Raw genomic sequence first — 17,945 nt, forward strand, 5'->3', positions numbered from 1 at the left:
TGTGCGATACAAGCAGTCCTACAACATGTTTACTTGTGTGTGATATCATGTGTGATACAAGCAGTCCTGCGGAGTGTTTACTTGTGTGTGATATCATGTGCGATACAAGCAGTCCTGCGGAGTGTTTACTTGTGTGTGATATCATGTGCGATACAAGCAGTCCTGCAGAGTGTTGACTTGTGTGTGATATCTTTTTTTTTTTTTTTTTTTTTTTTTTTATGATGTCCTGCCCAGCTTCTCGGGCAAATCATACAGCAGATGTAGATGATCATATAGTAGATGTAGATGATCATATAGTAGATGTAGATGATCATATAGTAGATGTAGATGATCATATAGTAGATGTAGATGATCATATAGTAGATGTAGATGATCATATAGTAGATGTAGATGATCATATAGTAGATGTAGATGATCATATAGTAGATGTAGATGATCATATAGTAGATGTAGATGATCATATAGTTGATGTAGATGATCATATAGTAGATGTAGATGATCATATAGTAGATGTAGATGATCATATAGTAGATGTAGATGATCATATAGTAGATGTAGATGATCATATAGTAGATGTAGATGATCATATAGTAGATGTAGATGATCATATAGTAGATGTAGATGATCATATAGTAGATGTAGATGATCATATAGTAGATGTAGATGATCATATAGTAGATGTAGATGATCATATAGTAGATGTAGATGATCATATAGTAGATGTAGATGATCATATAGTAGATGTAGATGATCATATAGTAGATGAAGATGATCATATAGTAGATGTAAATGATCATATAGTAGATGTAGATGATCATATAGTAGATGTAGATGATCATATAGCAGATGTAGATGATCATATAGTAGATGTAGATGATCATATAGTAGATGTAGATGATCATATAGTAGATGTAGATGATCATATAGTAGATGTAGATGATCATATAGTAGATGTAGATGATCATATAGTAGATGTAGATGATCATATAGTAGATGTAGATGATCATATAGTAGATGTAGATGATCATATAGTAGATGTAGATGATCATATAGTAGATGTAGATGATCATATAGTAGATGTAGATGATCATATAGTAGATGTAGATGATCATATAGTAGATGTAGATGATCATATAGTAGATGTAGATGATCATATAGTAGATGTAGATGATCATATAGTAGATGTAGATGATCATATAGTAGATGTAGATGATCATATAGTAGATGTAGATGATCATATAGTAGATGTAGATGATCATATAGTAGATGTAGATGATCATATAGTAGATGTAGATGATCATATAGTAGATGTAGATGATCATATAGTAGATGTAGATGATCATATAGTAGATGTAGATGATCATATAGTAGATGTAGATGATCATATAGTAGATGTAGATGATCATATAGTAGATGTAGATGATCATATAGTAGATGTAGATGATCATATAGTAGATGTAGATGATCATATAGTAGATGTAGATGATCATATAGTAGATGTAGATGATCATATAGTAGATGTAGATGATCATATAGTAGATGTAGATGATCATATAGTAGATGTAGATGATCATATAGTAGATGTAGATGATCATATAGTAGATGTAGATGATCATATAGTAGATGTAGATGATCATATAGTAGATGTAGATGATCATATAGTAGATGTAGATGATCATATAGTAGATGTAGATGATCATATAGTAGATGTAGATGATCATATAGTAGATGTAGATGCCCATATCGGCTGTTCAGATTGACTTTACAAAAGAGAAGTGTAGGATACTTCTCTTGTTGCCTTACTTGTATTTTGACTTTATTAAATGTATTTATATTATCATTTGGTGCAGCCGGGCCGGAGCAGGAGGGGATAGAAAGAGAGAAAAAGGAAGACAGAGGGGGGACTTGTGGGGACAAGAGGGGGATTAGACAGAGAGACAAAAACAACAACAGCAAACACAACAACAACAACAACACAGCAACATCAGCAAATAGGACATGTACAAATATGATGGTAAAAGTAATAGCAAATAAGCAGTTAGCGAAAATTTAAAAAAAAATACAGAACTGAGCATTATTACACTAAAAATGGAGCAATATGAATACCAATAGAAATAGTGCTATTGATAATAAACAATACCAGTACTTTACCTTTATTATCAACAATACAATTGTTCAAATGCAACAATACATATACGTAATGATAACTTGAGATACGAAAGAATGCAGAAAAATGGAGGGGAAGAAAGAGAAGCAACCTTAACCTTGTAGATTGTTATACTAACAATAGGTTAAGCTTTGTCAGTGTGCCATGTGTTATACCCAGTTTACCCTAGGGCAACAACGTTAATGTGTGTGATATCATGTGCGATACAAGCAGTCCTGCAGAGTGTTGACTTGTGTGTGATATCATGTGCGATACAAGCAGTCCTGCTGCTTAGCGTTAGTGATATTACATGTGGATTTGAACAGCTCCAAATGTGATAATAAAAAGTACAAGTAAAATGTACGTTACAATCAAACAGCTGGTGTGTAAAAAGTGCAATACTTACAGTATTAACACTTTGTAGGGCGCAACAGAAGACACATTTAACTTAATGGCAACCTTCTTATTAAACAAAACAATACTGAGAAGTACTTTATTAGCACGTACTGGGAAGTACTTTATTAGCACGTACTGGGAAAGTTAGCACTTACTAGCAAGAAGTCAGCGTTAAAAGGAGATTATTGTGAAAGATACAGACAGGATGTTGTGAAAGTGAGGTGTTTAAAACATGAGAGTTAAAAAGAGAGGATGTTGTTATTCCAGCCTGGTGTATGTACTGTAAGTGGTGTATGTACTGTAAGTGGTGTATGTACTGTAAGTCTCCAGCTTTGTGACATGAATAATTCTGCTGCTGCTTGCATCATTTAGCAGCTCAAATGTCCCACTTAGCTGACATGATACTTCATCATCATGTACTATTACATCATGATGTAGTATTACATGATACTTCATCATGATGTAGTATTACATGATACTTCATCATGATGTACTATTACATCATGATGTACTATTACATCATGATGTAGTATTACATGATACTTCATCATGATGTAGTATTACATGATACTGTATGATGATGTAGTATTACATGATACTTTATGATGATGTAGTATTACATGGCTTTTATACTCATGCTTCACATGCCTGACATATTTCCCATACACAAGAAATATGGAGTTAGTTTTATCTACCAGCAAATATTGACTTATTTTTATATACCATCAAATATGGAGTTAATTTGATCTACTAGCAAATATAGAGTTACTTTTATCTGGTCGCAAATATAGAGTTATTTTTTCTCTACCAGCAAATATTGACTTCTTTTTATATACCATCAAATATGGAGTTAATTTGATCTACTAGCAAATATAGAGTTACTTTTATCTGGTCGCAAATATAGAGTTATTTTTTCTCTACCAGCAAATATGGAGTTAGTTTTATCTATTTTATCTACCTTTTTTTGCAACAAAATGTCACATTTTTAATTGATGTTAAATAAAAATTCACTTTTTTCCTGAAACTTGAATGGAACTTGATTTGTACTGAAACTAGTTTGATGGGAAGGTGAAGTTATTTCACCACAAATGAAGACATTTTACAGGATTAAATCCAACTTTTGCCACACAACTCCGACTGGGATGGAACTTACGTGTCCACACATTAGCCCTTAGCTTCTTGTCAGTGACGCAGCAGGAAGGGGCTGGGAGTATGTACACTATATCTGCCTGGGGGGGAGGGGCTTCTTCTTCTTCTCTCCAGCGAGCAAACATGACTGCCCCCTGCAGGCCAACGCCTGAATCACAGCAATCCATCCATCCATCTTCTTCCGCTTATCCGAGGTCGGGCCGCGGGGGCAGCAGCCTAAGTAGGGAACAATAAAAGCACATGAGAGAAATCATGAATAATTCATGAAAATAGGAATGGAGAGAAAGAATGTTGCAAAATGGTTGATAATCAGTTGTTGTCCTAAAGTTTCTGGACAAGTTGTCAGTTTGTCCTTCAACTTGAACTCTTTCTCTCAACTCAACTCTCAGTTGGATCACTCCTGTGTTGTTATTTCTGTTTCATGACATTCCATTCATGAATGTGTTGGTGCAGGTGGAGATCGTCACTCACACCGGTCCACATCGCCGCCTGTGGATGGGACCCCAGTTTCAGTTCAAGACCATCCACCCTTCGGGCCAGACCACCGTCATTTCCTCCTCGTCCTCGGTCCTGCAGTCTCAGGGTCCGCCTGACGCCCAGCAGCCTCTCCTGGACTTTGACACGGACACCCTGGACTTGCACAGTCTGAGGTAACAAAAACTCTTCCTAGTGTTGATCTGCCAAGAAACAACACAAGCGTTTATCTCCCAGGGTCTTGGCGAGCAGGGGCCTCATGTAGTAAGACTAGACAACTAATTTGTGACTGGGCACGCTCAGACCACGCCCCCTTATGAATGTGCAGATTACGTAGAAAGTAGCCATGTGAAGGAGATCTGCAGACTCTGTCCAATCACAGGTCAGTAGGAGGGAGGGGCTTGTTATTCCAGCCAATGAGGGAGGAGTAAGGTTAAGATTGCTAGATCTCCAAGAAGTGAACACAGGCGGAACTAAAAAAGAAACGGTCGGGTCAGGAAGAAGATGGGTGTGGCCAAAACAGACCGTAGATGAAGTAGCGCTGATAGTCGCTGCAATGATATGTCAAATTTAGAAGAGGGGACTACCCCCAATACAAAATATGATTTGTGTAATTTCCAACAATGTGTTGATACAGTAGCCTGCTAACAGCCAGATTAGACTTTTCATGTTTGCTTTGCTATCTTTTACATTTAAACATGTCAAAAAGGACACAAAATATTCAATGTATTATTACAACCCGGGAGAGCTTGGTCAATAACGTGTCACAACCACAGGGGTCACTCTTCATACGCACGCTGGTTACGTGAGGTCTTCAACGCCGCTAACGCCACATGTGCTTGGATGTTTAGGATCCAGCCGCTGCGCTCGGATCCAGTCAGCATGCCCGGGTCTTCAGGGCTGGCATCCGACCGTCTGGGCCAGGTGAACATCATGGACGCCGGACCAGGTAGGAACCTCAGTCTGCTCTTCTTGGCTGCTTTTCTACAAGTCATGTCCATTGTCTTCTGTGCCTGGTCCTGGTCCTCACTTGCACCGAGGAACAAGACCAGGGGTTGCTGTCCACTTGGCTGGATGCTGTTGGCTGGATGATGTTGGCTGGATGATGTTGGCTGGATGATGTTGGCTGGATGCTGTTGGCTGGATGATGTTGGCTGGATGCTGTTGGCTGGATGATGTTGGCTGGATGATGTTGGCTGGATGCTGTTGGCTGGATGATGTTGGCTGGATGCTGTTGGCTGGATGATGTTGGCTGGATGCTGTTGGCTGGATGATGTTGGCTGGATGATGTTGGCTGGATGCTGTTGGCTGGATGATGTTGGCTGGATGCTGTTGGCTGGATGATGTTGGCTGGATGATGTTGGCTGGATGCTGTTGGCTGGATGATGTTGGCTGGATGATGTTGGCTGGATGATGTTGGCTGGATGATGTTGGCTGGATGATGTTGGCTGGATGATGTTGGCTGGATGATGTTGGCTGGATGATGTTGGCTGGATGATGTTGGCTGCATGGTGTTTGGTGCTGCAACCAATCATGTGCTGCCATCACTTGTTTACTGGGAATATTTATATGCAACACATCCTCACACATGTTATTTGTCACTTTGTCACAACACAACACTGATCTCTGCTACACAACACAGGAAGTAAGGGACAGGAAGTGTTTGTTTACATAGTCTAGTTACGCAATACAGGAAGTAAGGGACAGGAAGTGTTTGTTTACATAGTGTAGTTACGCAATACAGGAAGTAAGGGACAGGAAGTGTTTGTTTACATAGTGTAGTTACGCAATACAGGAAGTAAGGGACAGGAAGTGTTTGTTTACATAGTGCAGTTACGCAATACAGGAAGTAAGGGACAGGAAGTGTTTGTTTATATAGTGCAGTTACGCAACACAGGAAGTGTTTGTTTACATAGTCTAGTTACGCAATACAAGAAGTAAGGGACAGGAAGTGTTTGTTTACATAGTGTAGTTACACAATACAGGAAGTAAGGGACAGGAAGTGTTTGTTTACATAGTCTAGTTACGCAATACAGGAAGTAAGGGACAGGAAGTGTTTGTTTACATAGTGCAGTTACGCAATACAGGAAGTAAGGGATAGGAAGTGTTTGTTTACATTGTGTAGTTAGGCAATACAGGAAGTAAGGGACAGGAAGTGTTTGTTTACATAGTGTAGTTACGCAATACAGGAAGTGTTTTTTTACATAGTGTAGTTACACAATACAGAAAGTAAGGGACAGGAAGTGTTTGTTTACATAGTGTAGTTACGCAATACAGGAAGTAAGGGGACAGGAAGTGTTTGTTTACATAGTGCAGTTACGCAATACAGGAAGTAAGGGACAGGAAGTGTTTGTTTACATAGTCTAGTTACGCAATACAGGAAGTAAGGGACAGGAAGTGTTTGTTTACATAGTGTAGTTACACAATACAGGAAGTAAGGGACAGGAAGTGTTTGTTTACATAGTCTAGTTACACAATACAGGAAGTAAGAGACATGAAGTGTTTGTTTACATAGTGCAGTTACACAATACAGGAAGTAAGAGACATGAAGTGTTTGTTTACATAGTGTAGTTACACAATACAGGAAGTAAGAGACATGAAGTGTTTGTTTACATAGTGTAGTTACACAATACAGGAAGTAAGGGACAGGAAGTGTTAGTTTACATAGTGTAGTTACGCAATACAGGAAGTAAGGGACAGGAAGTGTTAGTTTACATAGTGCAGTTACGCAATACAGGAATTAAGGGACAGGAAGTGTTAGTTTACATAGTGCAGTTGACTCTATGACCACACAAGAGAGTGCATGTGAAAGCTCCAATGCTGAAGTGGAAGTGAAATGCTGACAGAATGTAGTTTGAATGTAAGAATAGTTTCAATGTTGAAGAGTTTGAATTTCCAGGAAAACCAGAATTTGGTCTGGAAGTTGGGAAAGTGTTAGTCAGAATGTCCAGGATGAGTGGAATGTGTTGATGTTGGAATGCTTTGAGTAGCTTGAAAAATGTGGGAATTGTGCAACTTGGGAAAATGTCCCATTCATTCCAATGGGAACTCCCTGGAAATTTGGGAAAAGCGGGATTTTTAAAAAAGTAATGAGGAGCATGAATGTCCCGAATGAGCTGAATTGGTTGGTGTGGGAATTGTTTAAATGGGTCAAGAAATGTTGAAGTAGTAACAGTTTTTTAATTGAAAAATGTTATTACGGAATTTCGGGAAAAGCGGGAACTTTTCAGGTTTTTAAACCAACTTGTTTTTTTTGGTCCCGAAACGTTACTTGGCAGTTTGAACTTTATTTCATGGTTTCAAAATGATACACCGCATGTTTCACTCTTGTGTCTTTGCAACATGTCTGAAAAGGAGCAGCAAGAAGCAGAGCTGAGTTATCTCCTCTCAAACATGACAGCCATGACGTCTCTTAGCTTGTCACTTACATCGTGAATACAGTATATATCTGCTGTTCACTAAGTTCAAGACATTTCTCATAATTCTTCTTCTTTGTACTTTGTGAACACTTTGGAGACTTGCTTCAAGTGGATCACATTAGGACATGCTTTAATAATCCATCCCATAATGTCACATGTTAAAGGTTTGAAGTGCAAGAATGGTTGAACATTCTTGGCTAGCAGGTTATAGTTTGCAACACCAAATCATTGAATTTCAATATTTGTGATGGAATAAATAGTATTATGCTATCTCCAACATGATGTATTATTATAAGTCATCTTTTTGTAACACAGTGAGTGAATGAAGTGTACTTATTTCCCATATTTCTGCACAATAATAATCAGATATGTAACACTCGTGAGCAGAAGACAATATGAAGTCATTTTGGCTCCAATACATCTCATCATAGAAATATGTCTTTCCACTTTATGTTGTATATTTTTGATAATATTTCCAGTCCATTTGATCATCTATTATAACGCCTACAAGCTTCATTTATTTTACTCTTTCAACGTCTAGTCCGTCTATTTATGTTTGACTTTCCTCTACTGTTACCCAAATAACATTATTTCACTTTTACTGAGATTTAAAGTTTGTTTTTGTCCAAGCATCTTTTTCATTTCATCTGCAAATGAAAGTAACTTTACGTCCTTTGTAACTTTACAAATGATATAAAGATTGAACAATGTTGGTCCCAGTATTGACCCCTGGGGGACGCCACCAGACATATTTAGGGCTATTGTTGTTGTTTCCTGTTAGTTAAACATCTTCTGATCCACCAATCCTCTGAGCCTCTAACCTTATTAATGAAGATGTGATGATGAATTGTACTCTACATCTATGATGGGGTGTGTTATCTTGAGGAATGTCATCCATGTTGAAATAGTGACTGTTTGTTCTTCGCTGGTGTTCAATTGTTGAGTGAACTTGTCTGATCTCATGTTCAATCATCTTTCCATGATCTGAGAACATCGTGGAAGTAAAGAAGCAGGTCTGGTAGTTTGTGAATTGTTGTTTTCAGTCTTTAGAAATCTGTTTTCATTTTGTTTGGGAATTTGTTTGTTGTTTTGGGAGTTTGAAGTGAAAATGTTGAAAATAACGTTTTGTTATTGTCCTAAAATCTATTTGCTGTATATAAAATATATAGATATTACATGTTATTATGAATGTTACTAGATACTACATATATATTTACAGTGTGTATATAAAATATGTAAATATTACATGTTATTATGAATGTTACTACATTACATAAATACTTAGTGTGTATACAATACTTAAAATGATACAAATATGTATGTTACATGTTGTTATGAATGTTACTACATGACATATATACTTACAGTGTGTATATAAAATATGTCAATATTACATGTTATTATGAATGTTACTAGATACTACATAAATACTTACAGTGTGTATATAAAAATGTCAATATTACATGTTATTATGAATGTTACTAGATACTACATATATACTTACAGTGTGTATATAAAATATGTAAATATTGCATGTTATTATGAATGTTACTACATTACATAAATACTTAGTGTGTATATAATACTTAAAATGATAAAAATATGTATGTTACATGTTATTATGAATGTTACTACATGACATATATACTTACAGTGTGTATATAAAATATGTAAATATTACATGTTATTATGAATGTTACTACATGACATATATACTTACAGTGTGTATATAAAATATGTAAATATTACATGTTATGAATGTTACTACATGACATATATACTTACAGTGTGTATATAAACTATGTAAATATTGCATGTTATTATGAATGTTACTACATTACATAAATACTTAGTGTGTATATAATACTTAAAATGATAAAAAAAAAGTATATGTTACATGTTGTTATGAATATTAATACATTACATAAATACTTTCAGCGTGTATATAATACTTAAAATGATAAAAAATATGTATGTTACATGTTATTATGAATGTTACTACATGACATATATACTTACAGTGTGTATATAAAAATGTCAATATTACATGTTATTATGAATGTTACTAGATACTACATATATACTTACAGTGTGTATATAAAATATGTAAATATTGCATGTTATTATGAATGTTACTACATTACATAAATACTTAGTGTGTATATAATACTTAAAATGATAAAAAAATATGTATATGTTACATGTTGTTATGAATATTACTACATTACATAAATACTTACAGCGTGTATATAATACTTAAAATGATAAAAAAAATATGTATGTTACATGTTATTATGAATGTTACTACATGACATATATACTTACAGTGTGTATATGAAAATGTCAATATTACATATTATGAATGTTAGTAGATACTACATATATACTTACAGTGTGTATATAAACTATGTAAATATTGCATGTTATTATGAATGTTACTACATTACATAAATACTTAGTGTGTATATAATACGTAAAATGATAAAAATATGTATATGTTACATGTTGTTATGAATATTAATACATTACATAAATACTTTCAGCGTGTATATAATACTTAAAATGATAAAAATATGTATGTTACATGTTGTTATGAATGTTACTACATGACATATATACTTACAGTGTGTATATAAAATATGTAAATATTACATGTTATTATGAATGTTACTAGATACTACATATATACTTACAGTGTGTATATAAAATATGTAAATATTACATGTTATTATGAATGTTACTAGATACTACATATATACTTACAGTGTGCATATAAAACCTTAATGGAGGTTTTTAGACCACTTTTATAGGCGGAATAGAGCGACTTACGTTACTTTTATTGTTATCTGACTTTTGCTGGTGTTTATTTAGGATGCATAAAGAAACACAGCAGTGCCCTTAAGGGTCTTACGTGAGGATTGTGAAGGAACATGGAAGTTTGTCAGATGCCTCCAAAGATGTCTGCTAGCTGTGGTCACATTGCTTGTCGTGACAGGAAGTAGGAACAGATTTGTGAGGCGAGAACAGACCTGGGCAAAATAGGGCCCGCAGGCCACGTGCGGCCCATTAAGACTTTCAATCCGGCCCACCGGATGTTCTACATCATTTTTTTTTAGACCTTGAACATGAAAAGTGTATTTGCCATTATGATGTTTTTAAATGAGTGTAAGTCTTCAACTATAGAAAGTAGAGATGGCCGATAATATCGGTCTGCCGATATTATCGGCCGATAAATGCGTTAAAATGTAATATCGGAAATTATCGGTATCGTTTTTTTTATTATCAGTATCGTTTTTTTTTTGTTAAAAAACCTCCCTCCCCCCATTCACACTCATTCACACAAAAGGGTTGTTTCTTTCTGTTATTAATATTCTGCTTCCTGCATTATATATCAATATATATCAATACAGTCTGCAAGGGATACAGTCCGTAAGCACACATGATTGTGCGTGCTGCTGCTCCACTAATAGTACTAACCTTTAACACTTCATTTTACTCATTTTCATTAATTACTAGTTTCTATGTAACTGTTTTTATATTGTTTTACTTTCTTTTTTATTCAAGAAAATGTTTTTAATTTATTTATCTTATTTTATTTGATTCATTTTTTTAAAAAGTACCTTATCTTCACCATACCTGGTTGTCCAAATTAAGCATAATAATGTGTTAATTCCCAGACTGTATATATCGGTTGATATCGGTATCGGTAATTAAAGAGTTGGACAATATCGGATATCGGCAAAAAGCCATTATTGGACATCCCTAATAGAAAGTATTTCAATGGTTGTAATATGCACTTTTATAGGAGTTATTACGGTAATGTACAGTAGGTCACAGCAGCTCAGACCAGAGCAGAGTGGGCGGGGCTTGTTTTCAGCCCCAAACCAGGTGTCAGGAACAGATGCCGAAGCAGATTTTTACACATTTCTGCATAAAAGTGATAATATATCATATTGCAGCTATTTATTACACTTTGCATTCCTATTTTGCTTGATTGTGAAAGATGTCTATGGAGGAGAAGATGTTCATGTGTTGTTAATATTAGGGATGTCCGATAATGGCTTTTTGCCGATATCCGATATTCCAATATTGTCCAACTCTTTAATTACCCATACCGATATCAACCGATACCGATACTTATATATACAGTTGTGGAATTAACACATTATTATGCCTAATTTGGACAACCAGGTATGGTGAAGATAAGGTCCTTTTTTTTTTTTTAATTAATAAAATGAAATAAGATAAATAAATTAAAAACATTTTCTTGAATAAAAAAGAAAGTAAAACAATATAAAAACAGTTACATAGAAACTAGTAATGAATGAAAATGAGTCAAATGAAGTGTTAAAGGTTAGTACTATTAGTGGAGCAGCAGCACGCACAATCATGTGTGCTTACGGACTGTATCCCTTGCTTACGGACTGTATCCCTTGCAGACTGTATTGATATATAATGTAGGAAGCAGAATATTGATAACAGAAAGAAATGGGGGAAGGGAGTTTTTTTGGGTTGGTGCACTAATTGTAAGTGTATCTTGTGTTTTTTATGTGGATTTAATAAAAAATAAAAAAATAAAAAACCGATACCGATAATAAAAAACCGATACCGATAATTTCCAATATTACATTTTAAAGCATTTATCGTCCGATAATATTATATATATATATATATATATATATATATATATATATATATATATATATATATATATATATATATATACATCTCTAGTTAATATTCAGTCTTTTATTGTTCATAGTTAATAATGTACATTTCTCTATTTTCATGTACATCCTGGCTGTCCCCTTCAGGACAAAACTGTCACATTCCATTACGTTTTTTCCCGAGGTTGTCTGTCATAACTTTTTTAGAACATTGTGACTTCAGGTGTTAGTGTTCCTGGAAAAAAGGGAGCCAAACAAAGTAAATGTGTGCATATCATTTCAACATTGGCCCCCCACACACATTGTTTCTGTCCATGTGGCCCCCAGTCACAATATGTGGTGTAGAAGGTCAATGTGGCCCCCAGTCACAATATGTGGTGTAGAAGGTCCATGTGGCCCCCAGTCACAATATGTGGTGTAGAAGGTCCATGTGGCCCCCAGTCACAATATGTGGTTCTGTCAATGTGGCCCCCAGTCACAATATGTGGTGTAGAAGGTCCATGTGGCCCCCAGTCACAATATGTGTTTCTGTCAATGTGGCCCCCAGTCACAATGTGTGGTGTAGAAGGTCCATGTGGCCCCCAGTCACAATATGTGGTGTAGAAGGTCCATGTGGCCCCCAGTCACAATATGTGGTGTAGAAGGTCCATGTGGCCCCCAGTCACAATATGTGGTTCTGTCAATGTGGCCCCCAGTCACAATATGTGGTGTAGAAGGTCCATGTGGCCCCCAGTCACAATATGTGTTTCTGTCAATGTGGCCCCCAGTCACAATGTGTGGTGTAGAAGGTCCATGTGGCCCCCAGTCACAATATGTGGTGTAGAAGGTCCATGTGGCCCCCAGTCACAATATGTGGTGTAGAAGGTCCATGTGGCCCCCAGTCACAATATGTGTTTCTGTCAATGTGGTCCCCGAGTCACAATATGTGGTGTAGTAGGTCCATGTGGCCCCCAGTCACAATATGTGTTTCTGTCAATGTGGCCCCCGAGTCACAATATGTGGTGTGGAAGGTCCATGTGGCCCCCAGTCACAATATGTGGTGTAGAAGGTCCATGTGGCCCCCAGTCACAATGTGTGGTGTAGAAGGTCCATGTGGCCCCCAGTCACAATATGTGGTGTAGAAGGTCCATGTGGCCCCCAGTCACAATATGTGGTGTAGAAGGTCCATGTGGCCCCCAGTCACAATATGTGTTTCTGTCAATGTGGCCCCCGAGTCACAATATGTGGTGTAGTAGGTCCATGTGGCCCCCAGTCACAATATGTGTTTCTGTCAATGTGGCCCCCGAGTCACAATATGTGGTGTGGAAGGTCCATGTGGCCCCCAGTCACAATATGTGGTGTAGAAGGTCCATGTGGCCCCCAGTCACAATATGTGGTGTAGAAGGTCCATGTGGCCCCCTGGCACAATATGTGGTGTAGAAGGTCCATGTGGCCCCCAGTCACAATATGTGGTGTAGAAGGTCCATGTGGCCCCCAGTCACAATATGTGGTGTAGAAGGTCAATGTGGCCCCCAGTCACAATATGTGGTGTAGAAGGTCCATGTGGCCCCCAGTCACAATATGTGGTGTAGTAGGTCCATGTGGCCCCCAGTCACAATATGTGGTGTAGAAGGTCCATGTGGCCCCCAGTCACAATATGTGGTGTAGAAGGTCCATGTGGCCCCCAGTCACAATATGTGGTGTAGAAGGTCCATGTGGCCCCCAGTCACAATATGTGGTGTAGAAGGTCCATGTGGCCCCCAGTCACAATATGTGGTGTGGAAGGTCCATGTGGCCCCCAGTCACAATATGTGGTGTAGAAGGTCAATGTGGCCCCCAGTCACAATATGTGGTGTAGTAGGTCCATGGGGCCCCCAGTCACAATATGTGTTTCTGTCAATGTGGCCCCCGAATCACAATATGTGGTGTAGAAGGTCCATGTGGCCCCCAGTCACAATATGTGGTGTAGAAGGTCCATGCTTTAGTAATAGTTTCCTAGCTGCTTCCTGGAGTGTGCAGAGACAGCAGCTAGGATGCTTATCAACAGGGCGGTCCTGTCACTGTCACTGTCACTTCCTGCCTGGCTGCCTGGCTCTATGGCGCCACCAACTATCTGCTCACATCTCTTATCTGCACAAGCACACTCTTTAGTGGTCATGTGACAGGAATTGGCAATCCAACACCAGCCTCGTGGCACAAGGTGTCCATGGTGGACGTGGAAGTCACTCACTCTCCTGCCGTCTTATCTCAGACCCTACTCTCGCTTCTCAGACCCTACCCTCGCTTCTCAGACCCTACTCTCGCTTCTCAGACCCTACCCTCGCTTCTCAGACCCTACTCTCGCTTCTCAGACCCTACCCTCGCTTCTCAGACCCTACTCTCGCTTCTCAGACCCTACCCTCGCTTCTCAGACCCTACTCTCGCTTCTCAGACCCTACCCTCGCTTCTCAGACCCTACTCTCGCTTCTCAGACCCTACCCTCGCTTCTCAGACCCTACTCTCGCTTCTCAGACCCTACCCTCGCTTCTCAGACCCTACTCTCGCTTCTCAGACCCTACCCTCGCTTCTCAGACCCTACCCTCGCTTCTCAGACCCTACTCTCGCTTCTCAGACCCTACTCTCGCTTGTCAGACCCTACCCTCACTTCTCAGACCCTACTCTCGCTTCTCAGACCCTACTCTCGCTTCTCAGACCCTACCCTCGCTTCTCAGACCCTACTCTCGCTTGTCAGACCCTACCCTCACTTCTCAGACCCTACTCTCGCTTCTCAGACCCTACTCTCGCTTCTCAGACCCTACCCTCGCTTCTCAGACCCTACTCTCGCTTGTCAGACCCTACCCTTGCTTGTCAGACCCTACCCTCGCTTCTCAGACCCTACTCTCGCTTGTCAGACCCTACCCTCGCTTCTCAGACCCTACCCTCGCTTCTCAGACCCTACTCTCGCTTGTCAGACCCTACCCTCGCTTCTCAGACCCTACTCTCGCTTGTCAGACCCTACCCTCGCTTCTCAGACCCTACCCTCGCTTCTCAGACCCTACCCTCGCTTCTCAGACCCTACTCTCGCTTCTCAGACCCTACTCTCGCTTCTCAGACCCTACTCTCGCTTCTCAGACCCTACTCTCGCTTGTCAGACCCTACCCTTGCTTCTCAGACCCTACCCTCGCTTCTCAGACCCTACCCTCGCTTCTCAGACCCTACCCTCGCTTCTCAGACCCTACCCTCGCTTCTCAGACCCTACCCTCGCTTCTCAGACCCTACCCTCGCTTCTCAGACCCTACTCTCGCTTCTCAGACCCTACCCTCGCTTCTCAGACCCTACTCTCGCTTGTCAGACCCTACCCTTGCTTGTCAGACCCTACCCTCGCTTCTCAGACCCTACTCTCGCTTGTCAGACCCTACCCTCGCTTCTCAGACCCTACCCTCGCTTCTCAGACCCTACTCTCGCTTGTCAGACCCTACCCTCGCTTCTCAGACCCTACTCTCGCTTGTCAGACCCTACCCTCGCTTCTCAGACCCTACCCTCGCTTCTCAGACCCTACCCTCGCTTCTCAGACCCTACTCTCGCTTCTCAGACCCTACTCTCGCTTCTCAGACCCTACTCTCGCTTCTCAGACCCTACTCTCGCTTGTCAGACCCTACCCTCGCTTCTCAGACCCTACCCTCGCTTCTCAGACCCTACCCTCGCTTCTCAGACCCTACTCTCGCTTCTCAGACCCTACTCTCGCTTCTCAGACCCTACTCTCGCTTCTCAGACCCTACTCTCGCTTGTCAGACCCTACCCTTGCTTCTCAGACCCTACCCTCGCTTCTCAGACCCTACCCTCGCTTCTCAGACCCTACCCTCGCTTCTCAGACCCTACCCTCGCTTCTCAGACCCTACCCTCGCTTCTCAGACCCTACCCTCGCTTCTCAGACCCTACTCTCGCTTCTCAGACCCTACCCTCGCTTCTCAGACCCTACTCTCGCTTCTCAGACCCTACTCTCGCTTGTCAGACCCTACCCTCGCTTCTCAGACCCTACCCTCGCTTCTCAGACCCTACCCTCGCTTCTCAGACCCTACTCTCGCTTCTCAGACCCTACTCTCGCTTCTCAGACCCTACTCTCGCTTCTCAGACCCTACTCTCGCTTGTCAGACCCTACCCTTGCTTCTCAGACCCTACCCTCGCTTCTCAGACCCTACCCTCGCTTCTCAGACCCTACCCTCGCTTCTCAGACCCTACCCTCGCTTCTCAGACCCTACCCTCGCTTCTCAGACCCTACTCTCGCTTATCTGCACTTTCCCTGAGGTGATGGGACGCCATCTGCACACACACACACACACACACACACACACACACACACACACACACACACACACACACACACACACACACACACACACACACACACACACACACACACACACACACACACACACACACACACACACACACACGCTACAGTGTAGCACTGCTGTCGTCCTCCGAGTCCCAGCAAGAATGTTTCCGTGTGACTCGCTCCACACAAAGAATGTTTCTGCACTAATTCTTAACATGTCGCCTTCACTTCCTTTTGTGGTAGCATCAGAAGATTGTGCGGTAGCATCAGAAGATTGTGTTAGCATCAGAAGATTGTGCGGTAGCATCAGAAGATTGTGTGTTGGCATCAGAAGATTGTGCGGTAGCATCAGAAGATTGTGTGTTAGCATCAGAAGATTGTGCGTTAGCATCAGAAGATTGTGTGTTAGCATCAGAAGATTGTGTGTTAGCATCAGAAGATTGTGCGTTAGCTTAATGATGGTTTGTTGTGGACTTGACCTGTACAAGCAGCGGACTTCCCAGCATGCATTGCAGCATTTAGAATGAGGTGTTTATTGTTACGTGAAGTTGTAACACTAAAGTAGTACATCCAAGTAGAAACATCCTGTTTTTATTGTGTTGTCCAGTTTGTGTTATCCAATAGTAATTATATGTTTATTTGTGTTATCCAATAGTAATTATGTGTTTATTTGTGTTATCCAATAGTATTTATATGTTTATTTGTGTTATCCAATAGTATTTATGTGTTTATTTGTGTTATCCAATAGTAATTATATGTTTATTTGTGTTATCCAATAGTAATTATGTGTTTATTTGTGTTATCCAATAGTATTTATATGTTTATTTGTGTTATCCAATAGTATTTATGTGTTTATTTGTGTTATCCAATAGTAATTATGTGTTTATTTGTGTTATCCAATAGTAATTATGTGTTTATTTGTGTTATCCAATAGTAATTATGTGTTTATTTGTGTTATCCAATAGTATTTATGTGTTTATTTGTGTTATACAATAGTAATTATGTGTTTATTTGTGTTATCCAATAGTATTTATGTGTTTATTTGTGTTATCCAATAGTAATTATGTGTTTATTTGTGTTATCCAATAGTAATTATGTGTTTATTTGTGTTATCCAATAGTATTTATATGTTTATTTGTGTTATCCAATAGAAGTACATGAATGTGAAGTACATGAACATGAAGTACATAAACATGAAGTACATGAACGTGAAGTATATGAACATGTTTATAAAATAATCTTGCCCTATTTCTTATTTCTTATAAAGGAGTTTGGAATTTGCACAATTTGTGACATTTCAATTGGTGACATCAGCAGATGATCTATATATGGTATGCATTTACCCATAGTACCTTGTGCGAGTTCATCATTGTAGTCCTCCTTCTTCTCTCTGCTGTTGT

General features: G+C 39.3%; 1 protein-coding gene across 1 annotated transcript in view; it reads left to right on the forward strand.

The window, feature by feature from the left end:
* Positions 1-17,945, forward strand: part of bcas3 (BCAS3 microtubule associated cell migration factor) — a 293,366-nt gene that overhangs the window by 133,974 nt on the left and 141,447 nt on the right. The window contains exons 21-22 of the mRNA XM_062067335.1: positions 4,145-4,341; positions 5,017-5,114. Coding sequence (XP_061923319.1) covers positions 4,145-4,341; positions 5,017-5,114 — 295 coding nt within the window. The remainder of the gene's footprint in view (positions 1-4,144; positions 4,342-5,016; positions 5,115-17,945) is intronic.

The sequence above is a fragment of the Entelurus aequoreus genome, linkage group LG13 (assembly GCF_033978785.1).
Source record: "Entelurus aequoreus isolate RoL-2023_Sb linkage group LG13, RoL_Eaeq_v1.1, whole genome shotgun sequence".
Taxonomy (NCBI): domain Eukaryota; kingdom Metazoa; phylum Chordata; class Actinopteri; order Syngnathiformes; family Syngnathidae; genus Entelurus; species Entelurus aequoreus.